The sequence below is a fragment of the Leopardus geoffroyi genome, chromosome D4 (assembly GCF_018350155.1).
Source record: "Leopardus geoffroyi isolate Oge1 chromosome D4, O.geoffroyi_Oge1_pat1.0, whole genome shotgun sequence".
Lineage (NCBI taxonomy): Eukaryota > Metazoa > Chordata > Mammalia > Carnivora > Felidae > Leopardus > Leopardus geoffroyi.
The window spans coordinates 67,058,562-67,077,247 of NC_059342.1; the positions used below are offsets into that span (position 1 = coordinate 67,058,562).

Here is an 18,686-nt window from a genome sequence, read left to right on the forward strand (position 1 = left end):
GAGACACAGAATCTAAAGCAGGCTCCAGGCTCCGGGCTGTCAGCACAGAGCCCGACGCAGGGCTCAAATCCATGATCTATGAGATCATGACCTGAGCCCAAGTTGGATGTTTAACTGAATAAGCCACCCAGGCACCCCAGGACTAAAATTTCTTGATAAAGGGAAGAGAATGATTAGTATACAGGTCTCACAGTTGATTCTGGTAGTGCTGGTAATGTGTCATATGCTGATGTCCTAAATGTCAGTTCTGGTTTTTTGTGTAGAAAGATATTCAGACCAGAATATTTTGGATGGGTATAAAAATGACCAATACCAAATAAGAACAGTATTGGAACTGAAGAGGAGAGGCAGCAGAAGCATTGCTGTATACATCAAATTAGTGTTCAACTAAATTGAATAACTATTAGTATTACCATGTGCCAGGCATTATGCAAGGCCTAGGATTAGAGTGTAGAGCAAAACAGCTATAGTTTACATTGGATGTATTATTGTTAATTATGGTGGTCAGTGTGGGGGAAAAAAACTTTTGTTAAATATATTACATTCTATGTAAATGTGAAGGGGACAGCAGTTTTTGTGTGTATTTTTCATTGTTTTTCTGTGTACTGTATAGCACCAAGTGATAGCTCTTTCTTTCCTAAACTTGTGTTAGCATTCTCAAAAAAAAAAAAACTAAAAAAACCCAAACATATCTCATGCATAGTAGGTTTAAGTTAGCAGCTTCTGTATCATCTCAGGGAAAGACCCTATTGCCACAAGTATTTCTCTGGTTTCTCCTTGTCTGAATTTTTGTCATTACTACTTTACTCTTTTGGATAAAGGATTGTAGAATTGCAGCCCAGTTTTATATGTTAGCAGGCAAGCTCTCAAAATACAAAGTCTTTGCCCAGGGAAGGCATATAGAGAAAACTCGGAACAACCATGATGAAATGGTGAAAGATCACTGAAGAAAAACTGGAGAACAGATTTGACATGTATAAGAAAACCATTAGATTGCATAGAAATGTGTGCCCCATGAAGGAGATTGATTGTTCTAGTTGAAGAGTGTCAGACTGAATGCAAGTGGAAGTGTGCTTTGATAATCTTAAGGTAAGGAAAAACATTTGTAGTCATCTGGAATTAGTTTGAAGTGTTAAATTTTCCTCCTTTTAAGGTGACTTATATGGGGTCTGGATTTTTTTTTTTTTTTTACTATAATTCTAACATCACGTTGTGCAAGCTGATATGAACTGTACAGATTTCCTGTAATACATGTTTTGATGACTGTGAAACTAATCTATTCCAGGGTTTATATCCTAACTTTTCTTGCATGTCACTGCCATTGAAACTTGCATGAAAAACACTAACTGCCTTCTTTCTCTTCTCCCTGATTTGCTTCAAGGCTGCCAGACAGATCAAGGATAGGTATGGTATACAACCTACATTTTTATATGTGTCAATATTGAAGTCAGAAATGAAATTCAAGAACAGTTTCTTACTAGACTTTCGTTGGTTAAAATAAAAATACCTAATATCCAAGTATAAAAAAAGAAAATGTCTTCTGCATATCTTCTGGAATAAACAATATATCAGCAAGATTAAAAAAAATTAGTTGTGGGCAATTATGTACTTCCAAAAGAATTTCATTTCTGGTATAATATAGTTAGTTTTAGTACAGTTCTTTAATTAGCTATGAATGGTTGGGAACCCATTTTGGATAATTAAAAAATACAGATTTCCTGGAATGTATTTTTTTGTTGTTCATAAATTTTATAATTATGTCTTATTTTCTGAGAAGTCATAGCATTTTTAATAGTCCTCAAGAGCTAAAGCTCTCCTACTTCACTGCTCTCCTGTTTAACACCTTTGTATTCTCATTCCATCCTGTTCCTGGTGCCATCTCTTTCTGTTTCTCATGCCACTCCTATTTAGTGTGTGGGAAGAGAAAATTAAAATGATGACTTTGTTTTAAGAGGTCTTTCTCATTGATAGAGACAGGATTAAGAAAGGTAATGTAGTACTGGCTGTAATGAATACACCAAAGGGCTAAAAGAGCTGCTAGCAGTTTTGCATTGGGTTACCACAGAAGGGATGGTTTTGCTCTTCCTGGCTAATCACTACACATTGAATAGTGAGATTATCACTTAAGGTTTATTCCTTTGAGGATTATGAAATTTGCTGAAAGGGGTAGCTCTTCAAAGCACCACTCTGAATCCTAGATTAAATTATTTATTCTTCATCAGATAATTCACAAAATTATTCATCATGGGTTGTGTGAAAACCAGTGTGTCTATTGTTAATCTTGGCTGAAGTCTTCAATTCTGTTTTTCTGATGGCCTATTATTTGACTAGAGGCAAGAGTCACATGCCAGTCTTTAGCACTCTTAGCACAGATGTTAGTTTTTATACATTTTTGGTATATTTTATATCGGGGTGATTAAAGACGTGGGTCATTCTTATCAATCCTGCTTGTGGAAAGGTGATTATGAGAATTTGAAGGTGAGAAGTATTGACTGTACAAAGGAATGGGTGCTAGATAGGTCAGTTTTTTGGATAAGGTAGAATTGGGTTGTATCTGCTGGAATTCGGTACGAGTAATCCATCTTTCAGTGTGGCTAGATCATTCTCTTTAGCCACCTACTCCACTCTCCACTCTGTCTTTCCCTGGTCTCTGATTTTCTGGATTAGAAGTCATTTCCTAATCAGGCTTTTGGCTATCCAAAGACTTTTTATGAGAGCCCTTGCAAGATCTTCTTTTGTTCCTCTCCTAGGAATCTATATGGTTCTGTGCTTCTAAGAATCCTTTTCTTACCCCTTACCTCTTTCTCTGTCCAGATACATTTGTCAGAATTTAATGCTCATTTTTCATGGCTGAATGCAAAGCTTTAGTGAAGCTTAACTTCTTTGCCCCTCGAAGCCTACTTCTTGGCTTGATTTCATCAGTTTCTGAGTGATATCAGCAGTCAGGGTTCCTTTTCTCTGTCAAAGCACATTGTTTTTTGTTTTTTTTTTTTTTGTTTTTTTTTTTTTTTTTTTGTTTTTTTTTTTTTGGTCAAAGTCTATACATTATTTATTTTGGCTACCTACAAAATTTTTACTCACTGCCTGAGAACTTCTGGGTCTTGGGCTTAATGTTTTAAAACTTCATAATGTCCAGGTTTCTCTGATATAGATATTAGGTGCTCTCTCAGGAAACAAGCTTCTAGAATTCCATCATTGCCATTTATGATATAAAAATAATTTAAATATATAGTCAAAATAAAACAGTTTCTACTGAGGGAAGAAGTGGCATTTTAAGGAAAAGTGTGTACCATACCTGACCAGGGAATCAAGTATATACAATTGAAAGGGAATCAAGTATATACAATTGAAATTGAATATTTATCATTTGTTGTGATAGAGGTTATGCAGGAGAAACAGTGGGAGTGACAGTTAAAACTAGCAACTGAAATGAAAAGATAATACACATCAGATCTCTGTAACTTTACAGATCACTAGTATGTACTTCTGGGTGCTTTTAGTAATGTTGTAAGATGATTAGTTGAGGTTTGTTGTGGATTTCTGGTTCTTGAAAGAAAGGGATCTTGAAAGGGTAGGTCAAGTTAATTAGGTAGATACTTTGAGGAAATGAAAGTGCTCATGCATATGTTTTGCAGTTATTTTGTCTTTGTAAAAATAAAACTAAGGGGAAAGGATCCTTATATTCAGCTTGTATTATAGGAAGTAAACCAAGAAAATCAAGGTGAATTAAAACAGTCCTGATCACAAGGATCTTGTAATGTAGAGAATTATCTAGGATGGTAGATTGTTGGTTTGGGCTTTCAGACACAATGGTCTAAATTTATTCAGTTTAAAAGTAAAAAATTTGTTCAGTCTTTTGAAAGATTATAGCATTGTTGTACATCTGTGTTGATTTAAGGAGACTGAAATCTTCATTGACCAGAAAATAAAGGTTATTCTTGTTTTTTAGGTTTTGATAGACCTTTCTAATGTACTTTAGGGGGACATTCTTTTTCTTTGAGGCCATAGTGATTAAAATCAAGTTTTGTAGATAAAGTTTCAGATTTAAATTCCCTAAAATACTTTTGGATATTTTTTTTGAACAGTTCTCAAAAACCATTTAAATAGGTTTAGAAGCATCCAAGTAAGTTCAAACCCATTTATTGATTCAGTAGTCATTTACTAAGTACCTATCTGAATATAGGTCTTTCAGAAGTCTTCAAATCACAAGATACTTGGGGCAGTAAAGAACAAACTAAGTGGGGCACCTGGGTGGCTCAGTCGATTAAGCATCCAATTCTTGATTTTGGCTCATGTCATGATCTCACAGTCACGAGATTGAGCTCCTCTCAGGCTCTTTGCTGGGCATGGATCCCACTTCAGATTCTCTCTCTCTCCCTCTGCCCTTCCCTCTCACATGCACACTCTCTACAAAAATAAATAAATAAAAGAACAAAGTAAGACTGAGCCTTTGTTTCTAACTTTTTATTGATATCACCTGAAATTTAAGTATTGAGAACCAATAACTTAAAGTAATGTGTGTGAAATATTCAGCATTGTGCTTGGTATTCAGTGAGTTCCCTTTCCCATAAATTGTATTTCACTATAGCACATTCTTCTTTTTTTTTTTTTTTAATTTTTTTTTTTTTCAACGTTTATTTATTTTTTGGGGGACAGAGAGAGAGAGAGCATGAACGGGGGAGGGGCAGAGAGAGAGGGAGACACAGAATCAGAAACAGGCTCCAGGCTCCGAGCCATCAGCCCAGAGCCCGACGCGGGGCTCGAACTCACGGACCGCGAGATCGTGACCTGGCTGAAGTCGGACGCTTAACCGACTGCGCCACCCAGGCGCCCCTATAGCACATTCTTCTTGATCAATAGGTCAGCTGTCATTGTTATTAATAAAATAATTACTTTCCTAGTTAAAAAAAATTTTTTTTAACGTTTATTTATTTTTGAGACAGAGAGAGACAGAGCATGAATGGGGGGAGGGGCAGAGAGAGAGGGAGACACAGAATCGGAAGCAGGCTCCAGGCCCTGAGCTGTCAGCACAGAGCCCGACGCGGGGCTCGAACTCACAGACCGCGAGATCACGACCTGAGCCGAAGACGGACGCTTAACTGACTGAGCCACCCAGGCGCCCCTACTTTCCTAGTTTTAAAATGAAGTAAACTAACTGAATACAGCATCCGTTTGACATTTTTTATCCCAAAATAACTAAAGATAGCAAGTTTGATATCTTCCCATACCACGTATCTCTGGGTAGATTTGGCAGATTTGAATGACTAGGCCTAGTATTCCCTTTGTTCCTCAGCTCTATTTACTTCTCCCAAATTGTGTACTAGCAGGACATCATCCGTGAATAGTACTTTTGTATCATTCTTTGACCAAAGATGATAAGGGGTGTTACTTTGTTATACTTGTGGAAACTTATTGTAATATAAAAAATTGAAATTTGAGATAAAATGGCAAATTAATAGAATATAAGAATTTCTTTTAATCTCCAGTTTTAATTGACAGAACAGTTCCCCCGTACTTTGTGTAAAATGAGGTCTGGTATGGCTTCTTTCTTTTTTCGTTTTGTTTTTAATACCGTATTCATCTAATAATGTGTATTGGACTGTTATTTCCATGGCATATGGTTTCACAAGGCTGTTTCTCCTTATATCCTTCCGTTTAGCTGATTTTGATGCATCACAGCGACACCTACTAACATGGTTTTCAAAATTGTGATTTCACTTCTCTCCTTTCTCATCCGTGGCCCATCTTTAGCAGCTGCCAGGTGCACAGTATTTGGTCAGTGTACTTTTACTCTTATTTGAGGATACATGGAGTAGTTGTGACTACTAAAGAGAGCATGCAGTTCATGATCTGGCACGTGAGAAGGGGTGAGGTTGGCATCAGGAAGTCAGTGAGATTGAGCGTACAGAGGCTCAGATCCCTGTTGAGTCTGCTAATGATGATTTTATATGGGATATTTTCTCTTGAGATATTTTTATTTGTGTACAATTTTATAAAACTGGCTGGAGGAAAGTTGCTTTAAGTTATATTTGAATGTCTAAAATTAAAAACATTTTACAGTTTTTTATTTAGTTAATTTTCGAGAGACTCTGAGAACAAATTTATTTTTAGCTTTGTTACCTTTGTTATGGTTTCTGATATTACTAAAGTGAAATAACTTCTGTCTTTTCATTTATAAATTAAATATGGTATACTCCCCATTCTTTTATTTTTAAAAGTATATTTTTGTTTACCATAGAGTAACAATGGCTTCAGCCTTTCGCCTTTCTTTGAAACCAAAGGTCAGTGACAACATGACTCATTTAATGGTGGATTTTTCTCAGGAAAGACAGATGCTGCAAACTTTGAAGTTTTTGCCAGGTAAGTATATATATAATGTAAGGTGGTTTTTTTGGTAAAACTTTGAAATGTATATATTAAAGAAGTGTAATGTGGAAATTTTTTTCTTCAATCAGCGAAGGAATAATTAAATTTCCTAGTCTTTACTTTTAGAGAATTACTTCCCTGGTAGTAAAAATTCTGTTTTAAGAATCCGTCAAAGGGATATCTTTTATTGCTAGTTTGGCAGAGAGAAGCAATAATACCATGATAGTTAACAGTGAGTTTTAGGGCCAGACTTAGATTTGAATCCTGGCTGCCATTTACTTGCTGTGAACCTTGAACAAATTATTTAACTTTGCTTCATTTTTTTCATCTATAAAATGTGATGGTATTCTTCTAGGGTTTGTGTAAGGATTAAATGAATTGAAATCTCTAAATCTTTTGAAAGGAGTACCTGGCACATAGTAAACACTCGGTGCATATTAGCTGTTGTAATTACCAGTATAGTTGTGGTTATTGGCTCAGATGACATTTTATTTCCAGTAATAACATGTTAACATTGGCTTATTAGAATATTAGTATGAGGATATTTCAGTAGCCAAAACCATTTGAAATTGAGTCTCAAATTATTTTCCACATATGTGAGAGAGCCAACTAGGGACCTTTTGGCTAGTATTCTCTTTTTAGCTGACATCAAGTGATGGTGTTAGGCTGGTAGCTAAAACAGTTTGGACATGGTGGATTGAAGGAGCAAGTGCTTTTTTACTTACTTACAGGTGCTTTTTCCTTACAGGTTCTAGTTAGAACTGACCTTTAGTTTTTGGAGGTTAGCTGAAAAGACAGATTAGTAGTCATGAAACTATAATGGAACTAATAAAGGTAGCATAAGTGAAGTACAGTAAAACCTTGGGTTGTGAGTAGCTTGTTCTGCTAGTGTTCTGCAAATGAGCAATGATTTCTAATAAATTTTAACTCGATAAATGAGTGATGTCTTGCAATACGAATAGTGTGTGACCCCAAATGTCACATGATCACAACTGAGCCAATAATTCTTGAAATTCGCCTTGATCTACGGGTGCTATAGATTACAAGCATGTTCCTGGAACAAATTATGCTCACAAGCCAAGGTTTTACTGTATTAACTTGTGTGGGCCAGGTCAGAAGTTCTAAGTAAGTTTATAGAAGAAAAGATGAGAGAAGGAGCCATAGATGTAGAAGAAGAAATGATACTTCAGGATACTACAGGATATCTACCTGTAAATTGGCCTTTCAGAATTACTATCGTCATTCATACTACTTTTTTTAATTAAAAAAAATTTTTTTTAGTGTTTATTTTTGAGAGAGAGAGAGAGAGACAGAGCGTGAGTTGGGGAGGGTCAGAGAGAGAGAGAGGGAGACACAGAATCCAAAGCAGGCTCCAGGAGCTGTCAGCACAGAGCCCGATGAGGGGCTCAGACCCATGAACCATGAGATTGTGACCTGAGCTGAAGTCAGATGCTTAACTGACTGAGCCACCCAGGTGCCCCTACAATTCTTTTATAAACAAGATTTTAAAAATACATAGAAAATATCTTAAATTATTATAATCATTGGATTCAAAGCAAGTTATTCTATTTTGTCAGTAGTGATTTCATCTATATTCTATAGCTGTTTGAAGTAACAGATTAAAAAATATGTGTTGAGAAGTAACAAGTCATTGTTGGTTCTTTATCCTTAGCATGTTCGAATTGCTTTTTGCCAAATAATATTTTAATAAATCTTGAATACGTCTGTGAAAGAACTTTGAAACGAATTTTTAAATGGAACTTGGAGAAATAGTTACTTTGCATTTATAGGGTATCCTTTCTTGTAGCCTGATTCAATGGAACCATTCAAAAGCAACTTGAAGAAAGCAGTTTGAATGACAAACGTGAATATTAGATTAGTACTGTAGTAAATGAGAAATGAGCCTGTATTTTTCTTTCAGTTCCTAAAGCTCCAGAGATAGATCCAGTAGAGTGTTTGGTGGCTGACAATTCTGTAACAGTGGCTTGGAGAATGCCAGAAGAAGATAATAAAATTGATCATTTTATACTGGAATATCGGAAAACTAATTTTGACGGACTTCCACGTGTAAAGGATGAGCGATGCTGGGAGATAATTGATAATATTAAGGGTACTGAATATACACTATCAGGTAAAATGACTGCATTTTATGAATTTCTTTCTCAGAAAGTAAATGTAATTGTGAAGAATATTTTGAGTTACTTTAGATATTTTTTTTAAGTTTTATTTCTCTTTTTCAAAGAGAGCAAGAGAGCACGCATGAGCTCATGGGAGGGGTGGAGAGGGAATCCCAAGCAGGCCTGTGCCGTTAGCATGGAGTCTGATGCGATGCTCAAACCCACAAACCTGAGCCGGAATCAAGAGTTGGAGGCTTAACCAACTGAGCTACCCAGGCTCCTGTTGAGTTACTTTAAAAGATGAAATTAAGTTTCTTTAGCCAGGTTTTTTCTGTATTTGTTATAGAAGTGAACTTCTCTTATAATATCAGGAAAACTTTCATTTTAACTACTTCCTGATATTTTCAATTTGTTAAAACAATGTATGTAAAACAAACATGAAGGAGTGTTTTGGAAACAATATTTCAGAATAACATCAATTTTAACCTTGGTTTTTTTTTCTTTTGTTTTTTATTTTTTTAAATGTTTTTTATTTATTTTTGAGACAGAGAGCATGAGCAGGGGAGGGGCAGAGACAGAGGGAGACACAGAATCCAGAGCAGGCTCCAGGCTCCGAACTGTCAGCACAGAGCCCGACGCGGGGCTCAAACTCATAGACTGTGAGATCATGACCTGAGCCGAAGTCAGACACTCAACCGACTGAGCCACCCAGGCACCCCTAACCTTGGTTTTTTAACAATAAAAAAGCTGTCAACTTTTTAGGTGTACGTACTACCCCTGCATTTCAGTGGTTCTATAAATGCTGTTGCTTTTACCTTTTTATGATTATCTTCACAGTAATACTTACAGACCTATGACTTGGTATTAGAAATTTGTGTGTTAGCCTTTTCTTTCAAAAGGTGTCTCTATGTATAGGGGACTTTGGCTATTTTAAGTAGCCATATATTTCCGGAGTAGTTCAACACTTGTTATGCATGAGCAGTAATATTACCATTGTTGAGCACTTACCACTTGTCAGCTGGGCTGAAGTGTATTACATAATACGTCTCATTTAATCAGTATAGTACATCTCATTTAATCTTTATAATTATGAGGTTGGTTTTATCATTTTTATTTTACAGATACAAAAACTCGTTCTGTCAAGTTGTTGATGGTCCCTTAGCTAGTAGTTTTTGGACTGAAGTTTTAAAGATTTTATTATTTTTCTAAAGTAATCTCTACAACCAGTGTGGGACTCGAAGTTATGACTCCGAGAACCAGAGTCGCATGCTCCACTGATTGAGTCAGCCAGGCACCCCACGGACTAAGATTTTAATCTAGATGTGACTAACTTCAGAGTTTTACTGTTAATCCCTATGCTTTACTTTCTCTTTAAATTCATTTTTCACGTAAAAATACAGTGTTTCATAAATATTAAAATTCTTTAGGGTGTCTTCTTTCCAGAAATTGAGTATGTTACTTTAAATTGTAGGGGCGCCTGGGTGGCTCAGTCGGTTAAGCGTCCGACTTCGGCTCAGGTCATGATCTCATGGTTCATGAGTTCGAGCTCCATGTCTGGCTCTGTGCTGACAGCTCAGAGCCTGGAGCCTGCTTCTGATTCTTTATCTCCATCTCTCTTTGCCCCTCCCCCGCTTATGCTCTGTCTCTCTCAAAAATAAATAAAACATTAAAAAAATTTTTTTTAAATATGTCATTTCTCCTTGAATGAGACATTACTTTTAACTTGAGAATACCTTTTTATCACTAGGTTAAAAAAGAAAAAAACATTGATTAAACTGTATTATTTATATTTATTTTGAAGAAAGTAAGAAATAAATCATGAATCCTCTTATTTTTGGCATTACCACTGTTTTAACATAAATTTATACTCTTGTGGAGTAAAGAGAGAGTTCTCAAGAGGGAATATGTCTGTTTGAAGGTTCATACTCCTACTTTGGGAGTAGATCCCTTTAATTTTCATATCTGAAAACCATTTTCATTTTTTCAGGCTTAAAGTTTGATTCAAAGTATATGAATTTCAGAGTTCGAGCTTGTAACAAAGCTGTAGCTGGAGAGTATTCTGATCCAGTGACTCTAGAGACCAAAGGTAAGATTGTAGATATTTATACAGCATAAAACAAAACTTAACATCCAAAGTTATTCAAGACTGGGATAGGAAGCATTTCATGTATGGTAGCATTTCTTCCCTGTGGTGTGTGCATGCACATACATACTTGGAATTCTCAGTAGTAGGAATTTTAAGGTGGGGAAATTAGGACTATACTATTGGTTTTCATTAGTTCTTCTTTTATGATGGTATTCAAATAGGTAAAATAGACTGAGGTGATGGCATTGGATCCTGTGGTGTGGGTGCTTTACAAATTGCAGTCTAGTATGAATACATAGGCATCAGTGAGATTTGCCCACAGATTTCTCAGGGAATGGATTATGGCTCAATAATGGAGAAGTACCATTTCAGTTTAGTTCACGTACTCTCTGTTTTCTTAAACCTTATTGTAGAAATTAACATTTGTATATTTTATTAATGTTTACAAAGCACTCTCACACTTTTCCATTTGATCATTAAAACCATCTTGAGGGATCAGTAGTTTAAATATTACTGATACCCATTTTGCAGATGAAAGTTTACATATGTTAAATGACTTCCCCACAATCCCTAGAACTAACTTGAAAAGGTGTAAAGAATCTGTTTCCAAATTCTGTGCCAACCCTTACTGTGGGCCTGGAACCAATTCAGATTTAGTTAAAACTCTCTAGAATAACATATTTCAACATGGAACATTTTTGAGGTATTTACCATTTGGAAGGCCATAATGCTAGAGATCTTGTCATTTGTGAGATGGTAATTGACTGGATTTACTGCAAGAATCAGATTCTACACACTGTTGAAGTACTTCAGCCTTTAGGGGTTCCACTGACCTTCAGTTCACATAGCGTTTGAATAGGTTTGTGTGCCAGAGTTTGATATGATTTGGAAGTGATATAAAAATATTATATCAGAGGGGCGCCTGGGTGGCGCAGTCGGTTAAGCGTCCGACTTCAGCCAGGTCACGATCTCGCGGTCCGTGAGTTCGAGCCCCGCGTCGGGCTCTGGGCTGATGGCTCAGAGCCTGGAGCCTGTTTCCAATTCTGTGTCTCCCTCTCTCTCTGCCCCTCCCCCGTTCATGCTCTGTCTCTCTCTGTCCCAAAAATAAATAAACTTAAAAAAAAAAAATATTATATCAGAATAGGTGTACCTGGGTGGCTCTGTTGGTCAAGTGCTGACTTTGGCTCAGGTCATGATCTCGCGGTTCATGAGTTCAAGCCCTGCATCGGGCTCTGTGCTGACATCTCAGAGCTTGGAGCCTGCTTCAGATTCTGTGTCTCCCTCTCTCTCTGCTCCTAACCCACTCGCGCTCTTTCTCTGTCTCTCAAAAATAAATGAACATTAAAAAAAATTTTGTTTAAAAATACTATATCAGAATTTGGGGCGCCTGGGTGGCGCAGTCGGTTAAGCGTCCGACTTCAGCCAGGTCACGATCTCTCGGTCTGTGAGTTCGTGCCCCGCGTCGGGCTCTGGGCTGATGGCTGGGAACCTGGAGCCTGTTTCTGATTCTGTGTCTCCCTCTCTCTCTGCCCCTCCCCCGTTCATGCTCTGTCTCTCTCTGTCCCAAAAATAAATAAACGTTGAAAAAAAAAAAAAATTAAAAAAAAAATAAATAAAATAAAAATACTATATCAGAATAAAGCAAAATGTGAAGCCTGTAAACTATTGACAAGAAAAATTCAAAAGAAAATGTTTGCATCATAAAGGTAAAAAAACTAAATTGAGTAATTTTTTTGGATTAGCTAATGTTTTTATTGGAGAACTATAGATAACTTAGCCAAGAAATGGTTACTCTGAATTACTTGTTATTAAACTGATACATGACTGTGATTTCTTGAGAGATTTTAACCATTTCAAGGTATAGTTATAGATAATCTTTACACAGCTTGAACTGTTTTGAGCCCTGTCAGGTAAAACTGCATTGTTACTATTATTCTTCCTCAGAAGTATTGTATCTTTTTATTTCTTTTGTTTCTTTTCCTTTACCCTTTATATTTAGTCACCAAACTTGGACCTGTACATTTCTATGCAAATTCTACAGATTCAGGAGAATGAATAGCTGGCTTTAAGTTTCCTTGGAGCTGGGCTGGCTGGTCCTGTTGGCAGGGTCTGGATCTTAGTAGTCGAATTCTTGATCTTGGTGTTCGTAGAGTTGCTTTTAGTCTTTTTAAGAGTTCTCACTGGGTAAACCCCCTGGGGTGGGGATAGACTGAAACTCAACCCTGAGGCCCACTAAACATTTAATTCTGACCTTCAGGGAGACCCAGAATAAAATTTGTCTCTTAAATAGCTATAGACCACAGCTTCTCTAAGGGTTATTCCATGCCACTGGACTGGTAACTAATGAGGGCAAGAGCTCCAGAGGAAAAGTGTAGATGTTAAAAAAATGACATGTTGAACAATTGCTTGCTAGTTTTTTTGGCTTGCTGTAGTGCTTTTTGACCAACCATTGAAATACAGGTATGGAGCAGAGAATTGGAGGAAAAGGGAGAGAGCTGGAAGTTAAATAGTTGAAGCCTACCAGAATTTGATATCCTGTCTTTTAATGGTGCTTGATGTGGGAAATAGTGAACATTATTAATTTCTGTCTCCAATGTATGTAACACTGTTCTTGTCATTGGGATTGTCACATATGATGAATAATTGAAGTTCTAATTAACGGAATTTTTCTGTGGTTTATCCTGTCCTTTTAATGGTAAATGATATGATACTAATCACAAATTACTCTCTAGTTTCAAATGATAGTGGCTATGGTGTAATTTTAGAGTACCAAGAAAGCAGCTACCAATACAAATACATGAAACATAATGGTACTTTGATATTTTGGTACTTTGTTTTCACAGACTTTTAAAGATATGGAAACTAATTCCTAGTTCTATTACAGAGGTGATATGAGAGGCAGGACTGATGTTTGAGACCTCACTTTTGAGGACTGATGTGTTTTTTCTTTTAAACAACACAGTATCCCTGTTAGCTTAGAGAGGCTCCATGACTTCATTGAGGTCCCAGAAAGGGGACAGTGTCCAAAAAAAAAGGGGGGGGGCAAGGAGATAGATTAAAGATTATACCCCTGGGATGGAAGCCCATGCCTTTCTGTCTGCATGTTGTGGTATTTAGTAAGTCTAGTCTCAGGTAGCTTGGAGGGGACACCTTTTCTTGCCACTCATGACCCCATCCTTCTTTATCACATTAAACATTAGGGAACAGTCTTAGGATTTTTTTCTTACCTTTTTTTTTTTTTTTTTTTTTTTTTTTTTTTTAAACAGCCTTAGGATTGTAACAAGTGGCTGAGAATTGAAAACACCTTAGAGTTACAGTTTACTTTTTCTTTCTGTCCAGAGTAGGTACCCTCACATGTATTACCTAATAGCTAATATAGAGGTTAATTAACACTGTTTTTTAAATTTATTTATTTATTTTTAAATTTTTTTTTTAATGTTTATTTATTTTTGAGAGAGACAGAGACAGAATGCGAGTGGGTTAGGGGCAGAGAGAGAGGGAGACACAGAATCGGAATCTGAGCTGTCAGCACATAGCCCGACGTGGGGCTCGAACTCATGAGCTGTGAGATCATGACCGGAGCCTAAGTTGGATGCTCAACTGACTGAGCTACCCAGGCACCTTAACCCTGTTTTTTTAATTAATTATTTTTTTTTTTTTTTTTTAGTATTCTCTACACCCAACATGGGGTTCAAACTCATGACCCCAAGATTGAGTCTCATGCTCTTCTCACTGAACCAGCCAGGTGCCCCAACCTTTTTTTTTTTTTTTTTTTTTTTTTTTTTTTTTTAGTTTATTTATTTTGAGAGAGTGCATGAGCACACATAGGGGAGGGCAGAGAGAGAGAGAGAGAGGGAGAGACGGAGAGAGAGAGAATTCCAAGCAGGCTCAGCACTTTCAGCGTGGAGCCCAATGTGGGGCTCAAACTCATGAACCATGAGATCATGACCTGAGCTGAAATCAGGAGTCAGACGCTTAACTGACTGAGGCACCCAGACGCCACAGCCCAACCCTGTTTTCTTAAGGCATTTCGTTCTTGGTAGTATAGGATCTCAAGTTTGCTTAATCCTAACTTTTTAGTAACCTACCTATGAGGTAATTATTAAGTGCCTATTTAGTATCCTGCTTATTAAGGAGTTTTGTTTACATTTTTACTGAAAGACTGTATTTTTTTCTGTAAGTTCATTTTTGTTTACATGCAAATTTTGAAAAGCTAGTAACTTATATAGTATATTTATTAGAAGCAGTATGGTCAGTAGATTTGTATTTACAATGTTACTTTATAATTAAAGACAATGAACAATGGGTCAGATGTATAGTTGAAATTAAAGTGTACTTTACAGAACAGTGAAGGAAAAAATTTTTAATCTACTAGGTAAACATTAGGCTTTTTATATGAATATTTTATTGTTTGATGATGCATACTTCATAGACAGAAACATTGAAGCTTTGGCTAAATCAAGTAATATCCTTAAGTGAAATGGGGTTGTAAAGGAAGTACCACTTCAATGAGTAATTACCAGAAATTTGAACTTTTGAAGGAAAGTAGAACTAAGAGAAGCAGATTAGTTGGTAACTATGTAGCATATGATACCTTGCTTAAGGCAGAGATTCTAGGAATTGTATTTTAGAATATGAGGAGTCTGCATTACTCAGCTTAATCAATATATTTTAATGATTTACCTTCAATTTCCAAAGAGAGAAGATAATACCTTGTTACACTGATTTCCTAAAGTAGGAATTCTGAGTAAGTTTTCTGAGTAGGATAGACAGTTCCCCCAAATACCAAATAATTTAAAAAACATAGTTTTGTTTCATTTTTTTAAATTATTTTTAAAATTTGAGTGCAGTTGGCACAATGTTACATTAGTTTTAGGGGTACAACATAGTGATTCAACTTCTCTGTAGTTCCCCCAAATGTAGCTACTATCTGTCACCATATAATGCTATTCCAGTCCCAGTTACTATATTCCTTATGCTGTGCCTTTTTCCCCCATGACTTTGTTTTCGTGTATTTTGATTTGTTTTCATTTAAGTAGTCTTTTCCCCATCTCTTTGCCATGTAAGTCACCTCTAGCTCTATCAGCTGGGTCGGTTTCCTTGATCCTGTGCCTATTTCTGTGTGCTTTTTTTTTTTTTTTTTTAATGTTTATTTTCAAGAGACAGAGAGACAGAGAGAGACAAAGTGTGAATGAGAGAGGGGCAGAGAGAGAGGGAGACACAGAATCTGAAGCAGGCTCCAGGCTCTGAGCTGTTAGCACAGAGCCCGATGCGGGGTGTGAACTCACAAACTGCGAGATCATGACCTAAGCTGAAGTTGGATGCTTAACTGACTGAGCCACTCAGGCACCCTCTCTGTGCTTTTTAATTCAAAACTACTGAGAGTTTAACTATGAAACTATTAAGTATTAGAGCATCAGAGAAAATGTGTATGTGCCAGGCTGTGTAATTTTTTATACCACATCACTTTTTCTTCATCCTCAATTCCACCGGCTCCTCCTCCTATTTAGTTATAACGGTCAACTGATAATCAACTGATATTCTAATAGCAGAAAGTTGAGATTATTATGTGCTGATGGAGATTCCAGCAGAAGGAATAGCAGAAACACCAGAGGCCATGCAAGTACATTGTATTTGGTTGGAGCTACAGGATATGTAGAGAACAATAATGGGAAATAAAATAGGAGTTAGTAAATTACAGCCTTAACTTTGGGGACTTTAAATGCCAGCTAGCATTAGGAGTTTGAACTTTATTCTCTTATCTATGGTATTGAATAAACTAAGTAGGAAAATAATGTGGTGATAGTTGTGCTTCAGAATGTGGAGATGTTCTATATTTTTTAAAAATTGAAATCTTATTTTGGATAGCACTAAACTTCAATTTGGATAGCTCATCATCCCATTTGAACCTGAGAGTTGAAGATACCTGTGTAGAGTGGGATCCTACAGGAGGAAAAGGTCAAGAAAGTAAAATGAAAGGAAAAGAGAATAAGGGCAGGTAAGCTAGTTTATTAAATGTTAATCTGGACACATACTTGTACATTGATTCTTATTTGACAATAACTTATGATGAAATCCTTATTCTATATATCAGTATAATTTGTGATGTGTTAGTAACATTGAAGTGAAGAATATAATACTGTTTATGAGTACTTGAATTTGTTATAACATTTTCATTACTCTTTTCCCTGATCTTCTTTTTACACATTTTATTTCAGTATTCCATTTCCTTAAAGTTGTATCTACGTAACTTGAACTGCTTAAGAGAGAAGTTCCTGAATTTTAGACTTATAGATCTCCTGTCTTACCTGAAGGTCTGCATGAAATGACAACTTTTAGCAATACAACCCCATTGTCTTGCCCCTGATTAGCAACCTTATGAACCAAAGAGGAAGGCTTTGGACCTTTTGTTGTCAGTCTTACTTAGACAGTCTCAAAGTATGCCTTTTTTAACAGAGGAAAATTTTGCTCAAACTGGAATAAAGTAATAATCACCGTGAGTTACAACAGTGAATCAAAAAAAATTTCTCAGCAGGCTTTTGATCTAATTTAATTATAAGCTGTTACATTTAAGTTGTAAAGCATTCTCTTAACAGTTGCCTATTTTTATCTAACAGTGTCCATGTTACTTCACTGAAGAAACATACAAGGTGATGATCTATGTGTGTCTGGTTCTAGGACTTAGTATATCTAGCTTGGCTGAATAACTTTAATTTTTCTTTTAACCAATAAGCAGAAGCCATTGCATCAGCCTTCGTAGGCTAAAATATTGCTCTGTGTAGACTGTCTGTATTGGTAGCTTATGTTTTGAATTTACAGCACTGTAGTACGCTGCATACTATTTGGATTATATTGTATATGGTAACAAAACAATGAGCCCTGCTTTTGAAGTCTTTCTTGAGTTTTTTTCCCTCATCTGATTTTTTTCTGCATTTACTTATACCTGGCATCTTTCTTGTGCTATAGTCAGTATATCTAACATTACAGCTTTGCTTTTATTTGTATTTGACATGAGGGAGGTTTGACGTGTTCTATATTGTATAATAATTATACAGTTTCAAAAGCATTTAAGAAATAAAGTTACTCAAGTTAAGACAGTGCCCAGAAAGATGAATCGGTTCAAATTGCATGGTTAATAATGTGCTTATTTGAAGATACCACATATCTTTACCAGAAACCAGAATGTGTTACTTTTTCAGAATTACCTTCTTTTATTTTTTCTAGCTTATTTGCTCATTATTAGTGAAAGTGACTTCAGAGTTGGAATATTATAAATTGTAAAATGTTGCTGAATTTAATCGAGTGTATGAAGTTTCATTTGGTTCCTTGGAGATTTTTAGAGTGTTTGTATTTAGCAGTTCAGCTCATATTACTTCTCTTTCTCCTCTCCTTTTTTTTCTCCTCTCCTTTAAAGGGTATTTTATGTATGGAGTACTTTTGGAATGATATGCACATTTATTCTTTCCATTAATATTTATTCACTGTAGATGTTAGCTGGATGTGGTAGAGTTTATAGGAATAAACACTCTTCTTGTCTTTAAGAAATTTGCCCTAACTTACATGTATGAGATATATATCTATATATAAGTAACAACACAAGGTAGAGATTATGGGTAATGGTAAGTGTGACAAAAGGAGTTGAAGAAGAAAGATAGCCTGAGCTGCCAGATATTAAAGTGGTCAGTTAGACAGTGCCAGGTATTAAAGTGGTTCACTGTCTAACTTTCTACCTGATTTCTAACTTTCTACTTGATTAAAAGTAACAATCAAGCCTTTATTCACTTACTATGATGTTTAAGCAAGAGGCCACAAAGGAAAGAGTGCTAGCTCTCCTCAGTGTTCCGTTTTTCCCAGCAGAATAGCACGGGTGAGGGTCAGGTAAATCAAAGCAGATTGCAGATGGTGGTTATCTGGAGGATCATCTCACTGCCAAGAGAGCCCCAAACAGAATGCTCTTCCTGTTGTTTTATGGACCTGTGGCCAAGAAGGAGGGAGAAGAGGCAAGGTTAGAGGTGGAAAACTATTGAGATTGAATGGAGAGAAGTATCTTCAGACCACATCAACTCACACCGCTTTTTTAAGGAGGTCTACTCAGAAGCAGCTGAAAAAGTCATAGC

The 18,686-nt window shown here is 36.3% G+C and overlaps 1 protein-coding gene across 7 annotated transcripts in view; it reads left to right on the forward strand.

Annotated features, from left to right (window-relative positions):
* FSD1L (fibronectin type III and SPRY domain containing 1 like) overlaps positions 1–18,686 on the forward strand; it is an 80,059-nt gene that overhangs the window by 35,385 nt on the left and 25,988 nt on the right. For 5 of the 7 annotated variants that reach the window (XM_045470438.1, XM_045470439.1, XM_045470442.1 and 2 more), the window contains 6 exons: positions 1,382–1,404; positions 6,239–6,360; positions 8,288–8,497; positions 10,471–10,569; positions 16,438–16,567; positions 17,187–17,219. In XM_045470438.1, the coding sequence (XP_045326394.1) occupies positions 1,382–1,404; positions 6,239–6,360; positions 8,288–8,497; positions 10,471–10,569; positions 16,438–16,567; positions 17,187–17,219 (617 nt within the window). The remainder of the gene's footprint in view (positions 1–1,381; positions 1,405–6,238; positions 6,361–8,287; positions 8,498–10,470; positions 10,570–16,437; positions 16,568–17,186; positions 17,220–18,686) is intronic. The other 2 variants (XM_045470440.1, XM_045470441.1) reach the window with 1 other exon arrangement.